Below are 20882 nucleotides of genomic sequence, written 5' to 3'. Positions count from 1 at the left end.
AGTATTTTTCAGTTCTTTGCTTGACAGAAGGATCAGATTCCTTATCAATGTCCAATAAATAACTTCATTGCAGAGAACCAAATATGAGAAGAAGTATTTTTATCTCTATATGGACACACACACACATATAATTTTGGCCACGCAGAGGTACGTCTGCACATGCTAGGTCTCTTCTACGCAGCTGTCAGAGACAGAAAGGGGTCTTTTCACTCAACTAGTTAAGTCAGAGAAAATAAACATGCCTATTATCTTGCAAATTTAAACATATATTCCCCATACTTCTCATTTGTAATCCAAATATGACCACTTCAATGGGCCCTGTATCTCTCTGAATAGATATGACACTGTATTAGTGTCATAGTGAATTAATTAAATGTTATCTTAACCTCAATTAACTTTTATCTATTAAGAGCATTTAGAATGGCAGAAAGGGAATTTCAACAACACTTAATTGAAATTGTTTTTGTGGTCACTGTGGAATATTTTAGAAAAGTATCATTAATCACACTGTTACATACTCAGCTGATCTACAAATGCTACGGCTTCAGAGTCTAAGGCAACTGAAGTAAAGGCGAGGCTTGGAAGCAGTTACAATGGATGGTGTGACTAGTATCACCGGCAATTTACAACCACACATACAAACAAGAGTGCTTTTCAAAACAGAAATGAATATGGGAGCATTAACGTCACTCACAAGGGCTTTCCCTGGTGTACATTACACTTCTATTAAAAGACTTTGTTTCTATATCAAAGATATATTTCTAATATACCGTTTTTTTTCTCAGAAGCTAGTGCATGTTTAAGCCAAACCAACTGAAAGGCAGTTGTAGAAGACAAAGCCAGTTCACATTTAGTCCAGCATCTTATCCAAGAACTATATTTCACAGAAAAAACCTGCAATGGCATGTAGCTGAGACAGCTTTTCATGATTGTGAATGTGAATCACAGCATGTGAAGTTCTATTCTTTAATATAGATAGCAAAAAGTAATTAATTTACAAAGTAATAATTGCACAAGGAGGTGCTTTCTACAAAAATTAGCTGGCACAGAAATCTTTTAAAAATCAAGATGATCTTTTCAAAATCCCCAGAGAGGTATTTTTTAAATAGTCTCATGTTAACAGAGGTAGCTTTATGCTCTGAAATGAAAGTGCATACTCTGTCCATGCCCAGTTGCAATTACCATTCTTTATCCTAAAATCTCACTAATGGGTTAGAAATGCTCAGAATCATTCAAGTTGTTTTTACATTAATTGTTATTAGTGCTGGCATTATTATTTGTTTTATGTGGTTTCTGGCAACAGATGCCTTCACAGAAGCATTATAATGAAGTAAAACAATGTTGGAATTTGATTACATTGATTAGACAAACTTGCAACAGTGACAGAAGAAAGTTCCATCTTGGAATAAAAATTAACTTGAAACAGAGCTATTTTCATATCCAAAAAATTTCAGTGATGCAAGTTGTTTGGCTCGAAAATGTTTCTATTAGCATAACTGAGAGGCATAGAAAACTGCATAACAGTGTAGAAAAAGTGAGTGGGAGGACAGCATCATACAATTATATCTTAACAGTTTCTTAATGAAATGAAACACCCCTTTAGAGGCACTGAAGTTTAATTTCTATACTGCTTTGCTGAAGTCTGCTTTGGTGACATGGGTTCACCATCAGTCTGTTGTGAACAGTCAGTAAGAACGCCCTCTTATTAAATGAAAAAACAAGTTCAGTTTTTCCTTCTCTGTGGTCTCAGAAGAAATCTATCTGCCCTAATTTTTTAACTGTGATGATAATAGCTCATGCCTCGGTCTTGTGATTTGGTCCCACATCCAACCAGTTCTCAACAGTGTGCGTCCTTTCACTTTAGGAAATAATAGCATATGCACTTACATGGTACAGTGTATTTACAGTCTGTGCAGAAGTTGTGGAAAGGCCTTTTAAAATACCAAGATTAGATTAGTTTGTACATAAGCAAAGTATATGCTTACAACAATTTACACACACAAAATTTCTAGAGTATAAAAATGGTGAACTATACGGTCTATTAGGTGGAAAAAGCTTATCTTGGTAATAGTAACTTTCTTTTTTCACTCAAGTTATATCCATTAGAAAGAAACTGCCAGTATAAAAACATGAGCTAAATACCCGATATACCCAATTAGGGCCACGTTGGCACAAATACAGTGACAAGATATATGAGCTACTGAATACTGCTTATCATTATAGAGGATAATACCGATAATGAGATTTTAAAAAAATACATCTGAAAAGGTCAAAAAGAACATAAATTCTCAATATATCGACGACAAAATCACTAGTTAACACATACTGTTCATGATTCATGACTTTTTAAAAGAATGATTTTTCTGAAGTTGCCTGTCTTTCATTTTTGGTGGATACAGAATTCACTGAGCAAGCTAAAAATCACAGATTGCTCTTATAGTAAACAAGAGAACTTTCAGAAAGTATTGATATGAATGAAAGTTTGCCAATTAGCAGCATAATTTTCTTTTTCACTAGCCTTTTCACTTAGGAAAGACTACTTAAAATATCTTCACCCCCTGTAATGTCGCTTGGGGTGGTAATGCTGTCCACATGCACAGAACCATGAAATGCCGTAAGAAGATAGTAGATCCCATACTTAAAAGCTCAATAACTACCTGGCCAAAGGCAGAATACTGATATTCCTAAAAGGCATCTGCTGGCAGATCAAACAAACAAAAATACCAGATGATGTCTCACCATCAAGACACGACAATACAGGTTTTTATATGCTCACGTTAATTGACTTGGCTACTTCTTGTCTTCAGGATTACTCTAAAGTTGTAGCATACCACACATCCTTTACCATACAAAAATGCCAAGCAACAACATGGAAGTGGCAAACTTAAATAATGAAATATGTTAGAAAAATGGACTACATGAAACAGGCATGAGGAGTAAATGTGATTACTTGGGTTCTAATGAATATAGCTGTTTGCCTGATTCTGCTTTTAAAAATGATACGTTCTCATCACGTTCCTCCAAGATGACACAGCTCAGGACTGGCAGAATGGGAAATTTTTGATCATTATACTGAAGTTCACTATTACTCATTCCCTATTACTTAGAAAAGTTTACAAAGCAATCTGTTGCAATCTTATAATGCAGACATGTAATTAGATGTAGATTAGGACTGTATTGCCAAGGATCCTAGATTCTAGATGTTCCTTTAATTAAAATCTCTTTGGTTACATAAAATCTCTTTGGTTTTGATCTCAACCAACGCCCCTGGCTTACAGAGAAGCCACGCCCAGTGAATTTACTCAGTGGATCATAAATCGGATTGTCAGGCATTAGATTTTATGATGCATTCTTAAATTGTGTGTCTTTTTATTAATTCTTTGTCACAGGGAATGCTGTCTTTACTGCTAATAGACAGTTTTAAGTAAACTCCTACAACAGTGTATTAACTCTAGTTAAAGGCATGTGAAAACTTATTTGGAACACATGAAATAGGGTAAAATCCAAACAGCAGCCAAGAATGGCACTGGCTTCAGCGGTGATCCCACATCTGTTGAAAAAGAAAATCCCCAAAAGCATCATAGGACTAAAGTAAAATACAGTTAGTTCCTCACTGTATCAAGTGTACTAAGCTGTTTTGGATAAAATTTCAGTCAGTTTCAGAGAAAAGAAGTTCCAATTATTTTGTAGAGCTACAGTAAGTTAGATGTGCTTGCCTGGGCAAAGGTGTCTTAATTCAGTTTTGTTATATTAGGAATCCAACTGAGAGATAACATAATGGATGTTTCTTCATGTATTTTGTAATATATTTTGTTACAGGATATTTCATTTTATTGAGAGCATCATAATTCATTTGGAAAACTAGATAACTGCAAATACCTCATAAGTAAAGTATCTTTAAAAAGAAGTCATATTATTCACTTAAGATTTACAAACACAGGAAATACTGCGGATTCTATGTTTTTTTTTTAATGGAAGATCCAAAATAGGTGATTTATAACTGCTTGTCTTTTGCCATAGAATACATCAAAATCAGAAGGAGGAGGTAAGAGGAATTTTTCACAATATATCTATCAAAATATATTCTTTACTTGCACTAAATCATGTTTTTCTCAATTTCCTTTTACTATCAATTTCCTAGTCACCTGAGTTCATATGCAAACAATGGATCATGTGGCACAGAGGCACCAAAACCAGTTGCTGGAATTTTGATATTCTCCTAAAGAAAAAGATAAAACGTAGAGGGATTTTTCCGAGTTTAAGAAAAAAAAAGGCTAAACTGTTGACAAGCAAACATATTTTGCACTCTGGAAAACTGGCTGAGGGTGGAGAAAGCAATCTCAGGCACAGTGTGAAGCAGGATTAAAATCTACATCTGTATAACCCTGACACAAATCTGTAAAGGCTGGTCTGAGGAACACAGGGCTTTCAACTTCTCTCATCATTGATTTTACCAGTTTGTAGGACAAATGTCTGGTTTTATTTTGCTTTGTTTTTATTTTGTTATGTTCTGTGCAATCAATATACAACATCTCTATGGGTGCGACTTAATAAATCCATATTTGGATTGGACATAAATCCAATCCTATGATTTCAGAAACTAATCTGCACGAAGACTGTCTGATGCAAACCCCAAGCTAAGTTTCATAATATCATATTTTCTATATAAATAATGGTAGAATGGAAGCTGAATGGAAACCAAGGCAGTACCCTGATTAGTGTGAGGCTACAGAGTGCAATTTTATAGACTGGTCTTAGATAATAAAATATTATTTTTAACGGTACTTCTGTATTTTTAAACTGCTCAGTTAATATTATTTAATTTTGAAGAGGTTAAGAATCATCAGGGAATACTCAATATGCACTATATATACATAACATACACACATATAGACATTTACATGTATGACAACTATTTTTATAATTTTACATTTTTTTTATACTTTTTTTTTATTTTTATGTATGTAAAGAATGAAAATTTGGCTTTACAGCATTTACTTGGAAAGGCTAAAGCCAGAAACTGTTTGCAGACAGTCAAAATGCATTCAAAACATGTGAACACTCAAAACCGAACCAGTATCCCCTGAGCAGTGCTATTGCATAGTAACTCCTAAGCTGTTTTCATATTTGAAACAGAAACCATATTCCATGTATCCTTCTCCAGCACCAACTGAAATAGAACGGAATCCTTTTGGATAAATTCTAATTAAGATTATTCACTCTTTTTCTTTGAGGACTGGCACGTGAAAGGAGCCGATCTAATTGTTCTACCTGTTCAGGGCAACGTAACATGCATAGCTCCTCCGGAGTGGCAAGCCAAGTGCTACTCTGGTTTTATTTGCCCCACCTTCCCAAAAGCACTGTGCTTATGCAGGGAATAGGTGGAAAAAGACCCAGGTGAGCCCCTCACTTATTGAAAGCTCTTTGCAGCAGTCAGCGTAACCTTCATACTGCCCTGAAATATCTACACTGCAATATTTTTAAGAATGTGGAAGTCTAATTGTAATAATACCCTGCTCTCTGCAACATATCTACATTAAAGGACAACTGTGGTAAAGAAAGGAGGAGTCACAATAACATCGTGCATCTTTTAAAAATTATTTATTACATATTATATACTATATATCATATATTTTATTATATTACAAATGGAAAGGATAGAAACGTTGCTGTTACTTTGGAAAACTGTAAAACACAGCATTTCAAGTTTTAAGAAAATCTATCAACCACTGTAGGCCCCTCGCTTTTTAACTGTGTAACGTGCATACTTAACACTCTGAAGGTTATAACATACAGAACCGTCTACAAAGGACTACGGCTCAAACGCTATTGCTTACAAGGTTTTAAATTCAAATCTACTTGCTAAAGAAGGAAGAAACAATGATGTTTTAGACCAGTCATGTACAGCTCCAGCAAGGTGAATCAGAATTTTTCTGACCCAATGGGCAGAAGGGTAGTTCTCTCTAACACTTGTCTCATAAACTGTTTCCTAATCTAAGGACACAGCAGTCAAGATCACTGCATGTCCCATACACTTTGTCTCCTGCATATTACGTTGGGACTCTGAGCTCACCATTGCCACAGGAGAGACATCTTAAGGTGACGATAGATATTTCCATGAAAACATCAGTGCAGTGATAAAGCAGCAAAGAGAGCAAATCAACTGTGAAGAATTATCAGAACAGAGCACACAACAAAGAACATCCTTATTCTACCGCCACTCTCCATGGGATGAGCATATTTTGAATGTTGTGTACAAATCTGGCTTCTCCCCTTCTCCTCATCCTGAAAATAATATAGCACAACTGGAAAATGCTCAGAAAAGGACAGCAAGGTTTATGAAAGATACAGAATGAGTTCCCTTAAAGGAATGAATACATGAGCTAAAGTTTTATATAGTTTATAAAGCTTTTCCTTAGCTGGAAGTTTCTCAAGACATCTGCTTTGCTCACGATCAGAGACAGGATGCTGAGCCAGATGAATCTTTTGTCTGATGTGGCACGGCCAGTCTCACGCTTTTAATCTTTTGGCCACAATGTGATCAGAAACATGAGGTGAAACAGGGAGAGGACAGAATTGAAATGCAGTGTGATGACATTTGCTATTAGCTTATTTTATTTGGAAATAGAAATCTGTTTACAGCATGGATAAAAACATGCATGGTCATGTTGATCTAGATAGAAAGGAGGCTGAAGTGCTTTGGCCTCAGCTCAAGTATGTAATCAGGATGTCAGATGGGTTTGCATACCTGAATTGATACCTGTCCTGTGATCGCTGTACTACTAATTACACCGCGATCATCAACCTACAGGAAGTTATGTCACAAACAGATGTAGAAATCTGTGTGTGCACGTTTCTCAGAATTGTCAGTGTTTCACTCAATTCCAAGTCAATGTTTACTGATAATCAGTTTGGAGCTGTATTACGGAAGGTCAGATTTCAATGTGCAATTGCTTTTGCCAGTATTCAGACACAAACTGGACTTGAAGCAACTGCATACAAACGTTCAAGTTTTCATACCCTCACAGCTACAGGACTCAATAACACAGGAATCTGAATACCGGGCATTCCACTCAAGCTTATATCATTCTCTGGGAATATTAGGATAGCCCAATCACATAGTATAAGTAATTAAATAATAATGATCAATAAATAATCAAAGCAAACTGTTTGCAAAGAGCTATGTGAACTACCTTTAAAAACACTATGTTCACAACTAAAGGGGCTAGATTGTGAATTAACTGCAGTCTCACATAAATCAATATTCATTAGACTTTTGTTGTTTATGAGATAATCTGTATTTAAGGCCTGGGTAAAGTTCACATTTACTTTGCTCATTGTTCTTAATTAATAACCAACCTTTACCAGCATTCAGATTTCAGCACTGAAAAATATTTGGATTTTTGGAGATCTAACATTAACTGACAACAGTTCACTGCTATGCACCTAGAGTTAACATGAACAGTTTAAGAGTATAAGGCTTTGGATAACAAAGCAGTTTGTTTGTTCACCTCTTCTGATGACAATACTACTACCCTTCCTTACTTCAAGGTTGAAGGTCTATGGCTTTTCCTACTTTCTCTTTTACCAGATCTCTGCCACCACTGGATGATGAGCTGTTCTCTTGATGTTCTAACCAGTGTTCTCAGACAAGCTTCTGACAAGCAATTTTATCTGTAAGAATTGGTCTTTCTCTGATAGAGAAGTCTCAGAACGAGGTTTGAAATGTCACAGCAAAAATGTATCCTTCTGCTATTCTAAAGTGCTTTATCAAAGGTTCTTCTGTTACTGTGGCTAACATGCTGCCCATCAAACACGATGCTACAACATAAGAAGAGGTCTCTAAGTACCCTCTGCATGCCAAATTTGAAGAAGTTAGAACCTTTTCAGTGCATCCAAAGCAGTATGTAAATATAACAAAGTGCCTCACAAGTACTACTTGGCACTGAAATTCGCATGCCTGAAAAACAGAACTCCCTGGGGAGTTCTAGCTTTCACTACTGCACAACTTCATTTCCCGCTTCGTACTTTTGAATGTGTTTGGAGATGACAGATCACATGCTTCGTGATTCAATTCTTATAGTATTTCTATAAGAAATTAATAATCTACCAATTTTTTGTCATTTCTACCAAACAAAAAGAGGTACACCTTCAAAAGCAACTAAGTGGCACGGATTCCCAAATCCCAACTGGAAAAGTGACCACAGGGATTCACAGATGAGTACAGCAAAACCGAGCCAGCTCTCAAAGCATAGGTCCATCCATGTGCTAGTCCGCAGCACCTTGTTAACACGGAAACTCTGCTTCCTAAAAGCTAGGGTATTGTTAGTACATTATTGACCTGACCTAAAGTGCTATACCTCTAAGCAGAGAGAAATTGCAAGGGAAGAGCACTCTGCTGCTACAGCTGTGTAACACCTGGCTCCAGAACTAGTTAATTCATTGCTAGCTCCCGGTATTCTGCACCATGCTTCACTGTGACAACACACAGAGCTGAGTAACAGACAAAGAAAAGGTCTCCAAAATCAGGTAGAATTTCAATACTATTCTGCTGAGCAGGTGTCAAATATAGAGTATCCCAGTGTTTTTTTCCAGTATACTGGTGCTATCGGTCATGAAATGATTTGTACTGATCAAGAGCTCTTCAGAGAACAGGAAGAGTTTGATTTGCACTTTATTGGTTTCACTCAGTGGAGAAGACTGCAAAAAGAATTATTGAAGGGACTTCAGTCATTGTGAGCATCAGCAAAGATTTCAAATTTTTTTTCTTTTCTTAAGAAAACAGAAGCAGTGACATATTTGTAAATTGAGTCAGAAAGTTATCAAAATGCTTCCTAAACTACTTTTTCAAGGCATTATTTTTTTCAACATAAGGCAGCTACATCTTCACTCAGATCAGTGTTAATTAAAAAGAGAAAATACTACATCTGCTGCATAGTAGTTCCTCATCAGAGTGCTTCGTCTCAAATTATGAGGACAATAATACATGCGTCAGTAAGACTGTCAAGACATCATTTTTACTATCTGTAGTACTCATTTACTTTTTGTCATCAGCTATTCTTTGTATTCTGGTATGAACCTGTAGCATGACATTTTTGCATACTGTTAGCATTTACCAGGCTTCACCCCAGGAAATATTGCTGTTCTCCAGGAGTGATATTTTTGCTGCAAGATATTTGCTTTATAACAGTGATTGTCTGTTATAAAGAGGAAGCGGGGATTGCTGAGCATATTTTATGATTTACTTGTTACTCTTCTTATAGTGATAAATTTCCTCAAACTCGAGCTTGAGCACCCTCAATTTCATCATTCATTGTTGTATTTTCACCCCAAAATCAGACAATTACACACATCCAGACATTAAACATATTCTAGAAATACTGTGGCAGGCATCTTTGAGAATTTTAGGTTGTAGACAAAAGCAAATGGAGGAGGTGGTTAACATGAGTTACACACAGAGATAGTATATATAACATGCAGGAACCTACCACTTCTGACCAGATGGAAATACTACTGTTTAAGTAGACCGTCTAGGTTCCACGTTTTCATATCATCATCCACAACATGATTCAGGCAAGAAATGAACCATGGTAAACCCCTGAGCCTGCAGTGGGCCTCGGCAGGACAACAGCTGCCGGTCTTTCCCCCTGAGTGAGAGCAGGTGGTGACCTACATATGAACCATTTCTTGCTGCTTTGGGGTTCATTGATTTCAGTTCTCACTACTCACAGCTCAAATCTCAGCTGTGCAGCTAAAACATGAACCTCCTGTGCTGCACTACCATGCTAGGGTGAACTTTCCTCCCTCTGAGGGTAGGCAGCCTCATCCGATGGGGAGGCAAGCAGAGATAAGAGAATGGTTAACAAAGAAGGCCTAAGGGTGGAATCTGGTTAATCAGACTAAGGGGTTTGGACACAAAGCTAATGAAATGTTAATTACAGTATTGGTTACTGCTTCATTATTATAACAGTGATACCACAAGCCAGTCTGCAGTGCACCTGGATTCACTGGAAAACCTCCAGAGCTATAGGTTCCAACAAGCTGTATACTTAGCTCTTCCTAAAATTAAATGCATGTGCAGATATATTGGTAGCAAACTGTAAGTGGATAATGCAGAAGGCAGTCTCCTTGTACAACTCTAGAGTTGATACAAAATTCAGGTCGTAATTTGAATTATTTTACTCATCTCTATTAAAGGAAGAACAGTTAGATTATATTTCTCAGAATCGCCTCCCACCTGCTGTGAAACAGAAAGTTTTACTCTCTGTTATTAAGATTATATGTGATTGTTGTTTGATTACTGTTAGCGAAGAGTTATTTTGAATGTAGTCTATTTATCTTAATTTTAAATTTTGCTTTTTGCACATTTTCACTAAAATTTCTTGTACTTGCTAGTGACAGTAACTCTGTAGACACTTGTCTGCTTAAAGTGTCTACATACAAAATCACTTGCTGAAAGAGAATAGAAGAGGCATATAAATACAGTGAAACGCAGTTAATTGTTTTCCAGCTGAGTGAATATTTCTGAATTTATTTATTTATTTCAGGACTTCATATTGCTCTAACATTAAGTAGAGTTGTGTAAGAGAAAAATAAAATATTAACATTGCCCATCTTTCTGCTCAAAAAAAAAAAAAAATTGGAGAGAGGCGTCACTTTAAAATTGTTTTACTTTGTATACCAAACAGAAAGGCTATAATACCCCATCATTTTTAAACCATCTACTAAAATAGAAAGGCTAAACTATTTTATGAATTCACAGAAATAAGTAGTGATAATTTTTAAATAGAGATAAGCTTTTGCAGGTATCACAATGCTTTGCAGAATTAAGATTACTTCACTTTTAACTGTTTACTAAAATGGCTAGCATCTGCTGATAAACTCTGCAGACTTACGCGATACCCTGTCTAGCAACAGCTGAATTACATTTAACAGACAAGGTCAAATTGCTGCAGAGTAAATGTTAGCAAGAAAACAGAACAGTTTATGAGGCAAATAGATGTGACATCTGAAGCTGCTCCTTCTACTAATTTATACTGCTACTCAGCTTGCAATATAGTCTGTTGGAGAACAAACACATACATGAGCACCCAGAGTGTGGGGTGCCTATGGGTGCTGGTGAGAAATTCTTATGTTCAAAGCTTGGGAGCTAGAGATAAGTTGTCTCACGTAACAGGAATCCAACATTAGAAAATAAATTCTCATTTCAGAAAGTTGAACATATAGCATGTACTGCCTCTCCTGAAATACAGGAATTCATGTTCTGGATTCAAGTGAAATGTGCTTTCAGATAAAATTTGATGTCTTATATCATGTAGCTTGACTGTTCTTATCTATTATATACTACACAGCAAATACGCACTTGCTGAATAACTTAATCCTTTTCAAGGCAGGAATAGTTACTGAAATACCATTTTTCCAGTGAACCACCCAGAAGGCAAAAGTAAGGAACAAGAGGTAATGTGATAAAGCAGTGATGCTCCTTTTAGACAGTTGTATAATTTTGCAGATAGAAATTTCTTAATTTTAACATTACTTATAGAATAAACTCTGGCCATATTATAGAAAAAAAAAAAGCATTCTCAAGGCTTTTGCATGGCATTTGGAATACGACAAATGCTATAATTATTTTGTATTGACAGTTCAGCCTGACAGACTAATATTAAGAAATGTTATAGAATTATCCCCTGCTTTCTTGAAGCAGTTACTAAAGCTTCGATCCAAGTATCTATCATAGGTGTTAAAATAGGAAAGACAGTATATAATTTTCAACAATTTATAATGCTTCTTTTCTAAAGCTACTGAAGTGAAATATTAGATTTTTAAAAATTATTTTCCAATTACAGATCTTAATGAACAGTAGTCAATCTAATGTCATCTTCCTTAAAGCCAGAGGACAATTTTACAGTCATGTCCAATGTGATGACTAAGTTATGAGTTAACATGTTCATTTTGAAACTCATCTTGTTAAACATTTTAGAATTCATAGCCATCTGCGGGTTTATTTATAATATATTGCTCATTCCTACATAAATAAAATGAAAATAACCTGAGTGCTTTGATATGAAGGAACACTAGAATGCTTTGTATTTACTTATGGTAAACTAACAATAACGAATGCGCAATAGCATGAAAAAAGTTCATATTGGCCTTACCTGATCCACTAGTTGGGAGTAGAGATCATAGCAATTGTCAAAAATGTATTTATAAGTTGAGTCCAGGCAGGCTCTTACACAGTCTTTCACCACAGTACTGGCTCGAGGTGGGCTCTGCAATTCAAGGACCTAATAAAATATTTCATAAATGGTGGAATGTCAGAATTAAATTGAACACAAAAAAATCCAAGTGCTGCAATGAATGTAGTTCCCTAATACAGGATGAAAAGTGTTGAAATATAACAATGACAAAAATATTTAAAATTGTGTTGACTTAAGGCGATCTTAGTTAAAGATGCATTAAAACACATACTTAAGTTAAGCAAGTAGATTGTATAACTGTTATTTGAATGAAATTATTCATATGATGAAAGAGGCATACGTGCCCAAGGGTTTACATCTTTAGTGGATCTTTTCCACTTCTAGTGGAAAACCTAAAGATTTTTCCATTATTTCAGAAATAATTAAACCATATAATTATGTACTTTCCTCTGAATATCAGCCAAATAGCTCTTCATTTTTTGAAGCAAAGGGTTCAGCTTTTTACTCCACTTTAGGATACATTAATTTGAACTTCAACTTAATGGATTAATTATCTTTATGTAGTGCCTAACAAAGTGAAATCACATTTTATTGCAACAAACATTTTGTGTTTCTGTATTTTCATCCCATAATACCCTTGTGTACCATTCCATTCTAAAAATATTTCAGAACTTGACCACCTAGATATCAACATCGGGAAAGACTAAAGCAAGTAGAGTTATCAGACCTATTTTGCTGTTTGACATGTGATATTATGATACTACTAGGAAAACATTATTCTATATGACACATGTTCCTAAGGAGTTCATCTGAGTTTGCTTTATGTGACTTGACTTTAAACTAATTCAAAAGGCTTTTTTTTTTGTTTCCTTCAGGGGATGTAAAAATAATTGTTAAAAAAGGAAAAGACAGTAGTTTATTTTGCAAAGATAATGGCTTTTACCACATTGTTAATGCAAAGTATGACTAAGGTGACTTTACTTCAATGATCTTCAGTAAGTTGAGAGATTTAATTTAAAACTGAAGGAGATGAATTGATTAAGAGTATTAAATAGAGTATGATTTTCCTGGAAAATAAAAGGCAACAGCATTTTTTTTTTTAGAGTCATTGCACAAATAAAGGACAATACCTTCATTCGAAAAAAAGTAATGCTGGTAAGCAGGTCCACAGTCGATTTCAGATCTTGGAGTCTTTCAGAATTGCTGGCAGGAAAATTATCCTGGTGAATCAGGAAGAGAGGAATCATGCAAAATTGGAGTTACAGGTAGGATCCTTGAACCGCTGGGAAAAAACCCTCTAGGAAAACAAAGATTCTTCTTGGAAGGATTAGAAATGTTCATGTGTTACCTGAATTCTGCCTGTGAGGAAGTCAGTGATGAGTATCCCTTTGACATGAATGGGAACACTTCTGATAATGCTCCTGTATTTGTAATATGAATGATTTACGATATTGTGATATTTTCAAAACATTAATGGAGTAAAAAATATTACAAAAAGACTGGAAAATGTTGCTAATGAAAATCATTTATGCATTCTCCATGGTACATAAATCACCTGTAGGCATAAATGCAGTAGTAAGCTTAATGAAGAAATCATATATGAAATTTTTGCTATGATCTCTAGGTTAACGGGAAGACTGATGGGAAGTAGTGTTATTTAAATGGCTTCATACTAATGAAACATCAGCCAAATATTCTCATGCTCCAATATTATCTGGATAACATTCTTCAAAATTAAAAGATCCTAGGATGAACTGCTGCATGAAGGATATGGTCTTAAAAGCCAAGTATGTGCAACTTCTACTACCTCTAATGCCTTGGGGTTCTTTTAAATATTCACTTTCTCCTTCAGTTTTAGAAAGCCAGCCAGATGAACAGCGAAATCCCTGAGTTGGAGGCTGCCATTCCCAGAAGCTGAAAGGAGGGCCATAGCTGATGGAGCCCTAATAGCTTATGTATCATCCAAAAGTTTCATGATCCAGTGGAATGGAAAAGCAGAGGGAGTTCAGAAGGGTATGATAACTGGCAGGTATTCAGTGCATGCTTCTTTCCTGAAAGGCTGGATTTGGAGCATACCTCAGTGGAAAGAGCTTCCATGAGGCAGAAATGAAACTGGAATTCCTATCACGTAGGAAAATGAGTCAAGTCTCTTTCAACATTCCTATGATCTTAGCATGGAAGTTGTAGCAAAGATGTCAGCCTCTCAGAATAAATACAGCAGTAGCTGCAATTTGCATTACCTGAGTCAGTGAAGGTAATTCCTAGATGAATTAACTTAAGTTATGGATTAATTTAACCAAAGTTGTTGAATCCTACTCTTTCTTGAATGTCTGCTCATCCCTTGACCCATTCTCAGCCTTTGGAAAGAAAAGAATAACTTTTTTCAAATTGGAAAAATATTGTTGTTAAACTGCCTAAATTCTGTAAGTTTTTGTTCCAAAGGATTTGGGGTCTTGTGTCAGCACCCAATATTTTCAGCTTCTATGCCACAAGAGGGATTAATCTCTAAAACTTCTCTAAGAAGATAAAGCGCACATGGATATTTACACAAAAAAACATTTCAGTTTTCCTCTAGATAGAATACGTTGCACATACCCTGTATTTAGATAAATCAATCCTCAGAGAATTGTGCAATTGATCCAGCAGTTTTATGAACTTTTCCCTCTGTAAAAAGAAAACAAGAATATGTTGCATAAGAATTTGCATGTTCCTGTATTGGTGGGTTTTTAGAAAGCCACTTCCAATGCTTAACTTATTTGAAAGATAGACTGTTTTCCATTGTTTCATATAAAAGTGCTGGTCTGAGATATCTGTGTTTCAAGGCCAGGCAATGTATCTTTTATCACTTTATTTTCCCTTTCTATTCTATATTGTGATTTACCTGGTATGCATCCAATACTGTGCAGCTGTGCAAAACATTAGTGAGGTGACATACTTTCCTATGCAGCATTTTCCTTTCTTAATGACTGATGCATTGTTAAATAACTCAAAATATTTAGAAATTGAAAAGCATTGCCTGATGTCGCTGACCAAAAATACAATAACAGCATCAACTTAATATAAAGTCCAAAGTTTTAAGTTATGTTAGCAAGGCTTATTAAAACAGATAAGTTTGTTAAATTTTTATATTTATAAAATATATATTTATTTATAAAATATAAATAAAATATATTTATATTTGCCTTGTAATTGCTTACACTCAAAGAAAGCACTTCCCCCCTCCCTCTAATGTGTAAGAAATAATGCTCATTTACAGCAGAATTTGGTGTAAAAGTATGAATGAAAATTATACTTCAGAAACAGTGGCTTTTGTGAGAATAAGCTAAGTAATACTATGCAGTTATAGTTTTCCCTTTCAAATGCGGAGATTAACTTGTTATCTTATAGTTGAAGGTGCAGTGAAAACATTTTGCTGTGAGACACCCAGCTGAGTTGTGCCGTTCTCAAGTAACACTAATGAGAGCTTCGAATTACCAGTCTTCATGTTAGAACGTGTTCCACAGTCCACTGCACAAAATTGTGCAGAAATCCTTGCCAGCCTGTGTGAAAGCAGCAGGCTTGTGGAAGTAGCAAGATCTAATAGCTCTCAGAATGCATGATTGTATCCACACCATCCCTGAAAGATGAGCGACACTAATATGAAAATAGAGTTCTTTGTGCACCGTCTCTCATCAGTGGAGCACTAACCTACTCCACCAGCCACGAATTTGGCACAGTTCCCTTAAGGGATCAATCAAAAGGCAACTTTTTTGTCATGTTATAAATCTGTACTGAAATATTCAGTCAGCCAAATCCTTCCCAGCTGTAGCCTGAGGACTTGAATTTGAGATTTTCTTTTTGATGAATGATGTGCAGCTATCCACTAACAAATGCCTTTTAACCCAAGAGAAAAATAATCTAATATTTTGCCTATAAGTCAATTGTTTGAAAAAAGAGCTCCAAATCTCTGTTAGTGATGCTTACTACTCTTTCCATCCATCTGTTGAACTATGAATTGGATTGGAATTTGCGTCAAAGGAAAACTGGCATTAATATCAGAGAGAGGACTTAATCTCCGTCCAATCTGAGGATGAAAGTAGTTCTGATGGTTAGAAAAATGGAAGGGGAAAAAAAAAAGAGAAAATCCAGCAAAAACGTTCTAAATTTCAACAGCTGGATCAAACTCAGAAGTCCAATAGAGCTTGAAGGTTGAAAGAGTAGCCTTGTTTCAACAAAGATGTAGAGTCATTCCATAATGAACCATTGATTAGCTTATAAAAGAAAACCTGAATAAGAACAGAGCAATATTGTGCTATCATGGTCATACAATAATTAAATCATAAATATTCTGATAGTGCTTTTCATCTATAAAACTTTTTTACTTCATAGTAATGGAGCAATGTTAATATTCCTCTTTCAAAGCAAACCTCTAGCAGCATGAGATAAAGTTCCAGTTCAAGAACATGCTGTCTCCAAACTAAAGACCCAGCCCTGGGTACATTTATATGTGAGTACTTCCACCAGATTTAACATTTAAAAGAAAAATAAATTGATATTTAGAGTAAATATTTCTCTAAAAAAAAATTACCTGAAAATAATGACTTAATGGATTTTAATTTTTTTTTTTTTAAACAGCCTTATGACATCCCTTAAATTTGAAAATATATTAATGTTAGTACTACTTTAGGAGTATTTAGAACTGTTGACTATTTACAGCTGTAAGCAGTAGCATCAGATCCTAAGAACATTCAGGATTCAGCAATAATAAGAAAAATCAATCTTTGGTATTATTGCTACACAAAGTGAGTTTTATAGATATAATTTCTATCTCAAAGGTACTTGTGCATGATACCAGGACAAATGCAAACTCATATTTAGTTTCAACTATTTGAGGCCCAGTATGAAAAAAATATGCAGGTATGCTCTACTTAATACACTAGCTGCTACAAATCAAAATTTGTTCTAGCATCCAGAGCAAATTTTCTTTACAAAACTAAACATTTACACTTTTTTCCAGGCATGGATTGAATTACTTTACTGGGCATAGTCTGGTAATTGTGTTTCTGACATCTGATGAGAAGACAAAAGCAAAACCAGAGTTAAGTCTTTCTTGGTTCACTAGTCCAAATACATAATTTCATAATGTTGTCTTGAAAATCCTGAAATTCATAATATTTCCATTATTCTTAATACTGGAGAAGAGCATTAGTACCTCTAATGCCACTTCAAACAACTATAATTTGTATTTTACAGATTTTAATTATGTTTAATATTTTATTTCATGTCAATAAACAGTATTTTAGAAAACATTATCATGTTTCCATAGCTACTGTTAAATGAAAAATAGCTTTGATATCAGCCATACAAATAACAGCTGTACAAAAAAAAGAGGAAGGAATGAATGCATTTTTCAGCATCGAATTGTGTTTATATTCTATCTCTGACTATATAATGAGTAATAGTAGAGATATGAAAGCAACCTCTTTGAATTATTGCTCTCCCTTCCTGCTCTCATCTCCCCAGTGATGAGAGTTCACCAGAGTAGGTGAACAAATTAGAATATAAAGTGAACGTGTCTTTATTTTTTATCATGTTCAAAGACTAGAAAGTCCACACTATGAGATATTTATCTACAGAAGGAAAGTTAGCAAAACTTTTCCAACAACCAAAAAAAAGTACTACCACATCCTGAGATGCTGGTATTCCTCCTAAAATTTCTGATACCTAAAATCCAGACTTGGACAATGCACCATTATTTCAGCAAAAATAAGAGTGCATCATTATAGGCTCTTGTGAGAAGAAAAATAGTATTTATGGCTAGATCCATTAGGTTAATGAGTTCACTGATGACACATAGCCCAGGAAAGCAATTGCAACCGATACTTAGTCTAGTGCAGTTAGTTCATTGCAGTCCCCGCTGCAATAAAATCAAAACCTGATTGTTGAAGATTTTAGTACTATGCATGTGTGCCAGTGCTTTCTACCCTATATGCCTTACACATCACTATATAAGGAACTGAATAGTATCTTCTCTAGCTTTTATAGTGGTTGATTGTGAAGACTCGGGGTAAAATTTTCAAAAGCTAATAGCAACTCTTATTCTTTAAAATGACCAACTTTTTAAAAATGTTTGAATTTAGAAGTTAATATGGTATCATATATTAGAAAAAAAAAAAGATTAGAACTAGTATTCTATTAGAAAAGAAAGTCTACTTACCCCAAAGTTAGTAGCTGCAAACCGATCTGAGGCAGATACATTAGTTGCTGCTGTAGTATGAGCATAGAAAGCATTTATATTGGCCAACAACGTGCTCATAACTGCTGGAACACCAGGGCACATATATTTAGAAGACAGGCAGGAGAAGTGCCTATAATTCAAACAAACTGACAGTTATTAACGATGGCAAAGATTCCGCTCTTTCTCTCACCACAATTTCTTTTCAGCTCCAATGATGTAACTTTCAAGCTACCTCATGGACAATTGTGCAGAAACACGAGGAAAACCCAGACGTGTTTGATATAATTGCCACTTCTTGCACACTGATATTTTCAAATTGAACACATCAGATTCACATTTGCTTCTTACTCTGTTAATCCTAAATACAAAACCATGATTTAACTATCTTAATTGCCATTAAGTAAAACATTCATTATTAAACACAAACTTAAAATCCAACATGAACTTATCATCCTAAAAGGCCACAAGAGATCTATATTCTAGTGGAGAAGGATTTAATTGACGCCAACAAAAAGACTCAAACCAGCATTTTACTGTGGCTTGTATTTTAGGCTACATTATTAATGAAAGGTGAGGCATCAAGCAGCTTCTGGGTTCACCCTGATTTGATTTAGGCCATAACTGAAACTATTCCACTTTGATTCAGGCCAGTAAAGTTTAGGTAATCAGTCTATTAAGCCTGAACCAGCTTCGTACTGGGAAGCAATGTTTAAGAAAAGAGAAAGTCTGTTTGGAGCTTTGGGAGAGAAAAGGCTTTATCCCCCATTTCCTGCAGAGTCTGAGATTTACATTCTCTCACAAGCCTGTAACTACTGTCCAGCTCCCTGATCTGGACTGTTTTGATCCCAGAGAGAAGCTACAGCACTGCCAGTCCTGTGACGTGGTCCCTGGGCTAACGGGGAGATTACAGCCACAGCACATCTTTGTGCTGCATGCACACAGCATAGAAATATGGGTGTTTATACAGTGAGGTGCACGACTGGAATGGGGGGGGAAGCTCAGAGTGATGAACTCAGTTGGCTATTGAAGGCTGAAGCTGGCAGTAGAAGGAGGAGAAAATGTTGGGTGAGCCTCATACTGCCATTAGGAGCAGTTCAGTTAGAGCTATTTTAAGGCACTTGTGAGAAGATCTGGCACTGAGCAGTTTCTTTCTGCAGGATATAGAGCTGCATAAGTCAGAGTACAAATACTTACGCTCACATAATGTTGAATTCTACAGTAAGGAAAGGAAGAGGGGAAAGGAAGAAACTGCCACACAAGGTTGCATTGCAGGACGTGAGTACAACTAGTCCCCAGGCTGAACATCACCTCCCTCAGGATGCCAGCATTTAGCCATTCCAACCTTTACAGCTTCTAACTGGAAGCACTTTTTTGGATGGAGTTCCAGCTTGTATTCAACAGAAGCTTGAAAGTAAGAATTTGGGCTGGGTGCTGATCACAGACAAAATAACAGTGTGAAGTGGTTTTCTATTTGGTTTTGAATACTTTTGACTCCCTGACTTGCTAGTAACCTTTCTGTTTCACTTTTCTTAAAGAAACCAAAGACCATTGCTGCTCACAGCACCTCGGGCAAGCAAAGGTAAGAAAACCCCAACACTGACTTCCACCCAGGTCTGAGTGTATAAAATCAGCTCTGATTTTTAAGCAGTCTGCGTCATGGGCAGCTAGAATTTATTTGGTGAAATTTTAACACTGCTGAATCAGGGAGAATGTAATGTTAGGTCATTAAAAAAAAAGGTAAACCTGTTGTCAATTACAGTATTCAAAGTGGGAAGTCATGTACAAGTAATTTACACTAAATTAAAAAAAAAAGTCAGAAATATTTTATGTATTCTCTTTGTTTTTTTACAATACTAAAAAATGCAAAGACAATATATGAATTAGAGTAGGTCATACGTTTTATTATTTTGCTAGTTCTTAAAGCTCAGAATCAGCAAAGCATTTAGACTTCTAACTTTAGTCAGAATCAAATTCTTAAATTGAAATGAAAATTGAGCCTATAGAAGTTAAAAGCCTAAACAACATACTGTACTGCACTAGCCAAACCCAGAGCTGCAATGTAGCAGCACTGTTTACTTGTTCAAAACAACAGGAGATGCCTGCTTATAACGTACAAAGAGCTTATAACATAAGAAAACATGAGAAATACAAGATGGATGAAAGATCTAACACGTGAGGAGAGCGAACAACAACATGGCAAAACATAAAATCTTAATTTCAAGATTTATAGTTAGGCAGGATTGGGAGGAAGATAACGGGATAAAGAGTAAATGTATAAAGATAGGAAAGAGAGCAAGGGGGATTAGGCAGAGAAGATGATGTTGAAAATGAGTATACAGGCAAACAGAAGAGGATGAAGAAACTCCAGTCATCCTGGAGCTCTCTGTATGTCTGAAGGTCCTGATTTGGCAGGATGCTCCTCTTAGCTGGAGTCTCTGGCTCCTCTCTACTGTTTCTCCTTAGGAGCA

General features: G+C 35.7%; 1 protein-coding gene across 1 annotated transcript in view; it reads right to left on the bottom strand.

Moving 5' to 3' along the window:
* UNC13C (unc-13 homolog C (C. elegans)) overlaps positions 1-20882 on the bottom strand; it is a 181208-nt gene that overhangs the window by 73466 nt on the left and 86860 nt on the right. Inside the window, exons 13-16 of the mRNA XM_009323411.1 lie at positions 18394-18544; positions 14793-14861; positions 13328-13417; positions 12156-12284 (exon numbers count right to left, since the gene is read on the bottom strand). Of these exons, the coding sequence (XP_009321686.1) occupies positions 12156-12284; positions 13328-13417; positions 14793-14861; positions 18394-18544 (439 nt within the window). The remainder of the gene's footprint in view (positions 1-12155; positions 12285-13327; positions 13418-14792; positions 14862-18393; positions 18545-20882) is intronic.

This window comes from Pygoscelis adeliae, unplaced genomic scaffold (assembly GCF_000699105.1).
Source record: "Pygoscelis adeliae isolate BGI_AS28 unplaced genomic scaffold, ASM69910v1 Scaffold545, whole genome shotgun sequence".
In the NCBI taxonomy this organism is placed as follows: domain Eukaryota; kingdom Metazoa; phylum Chordata; class Aves; order Sphenisciformes; family Spheniscidae; genus Pygoscelis; species Pygoscelis adeliae.
This window is presented reverse-complemented; position numbering and strand designations above follow the sequence as displayed.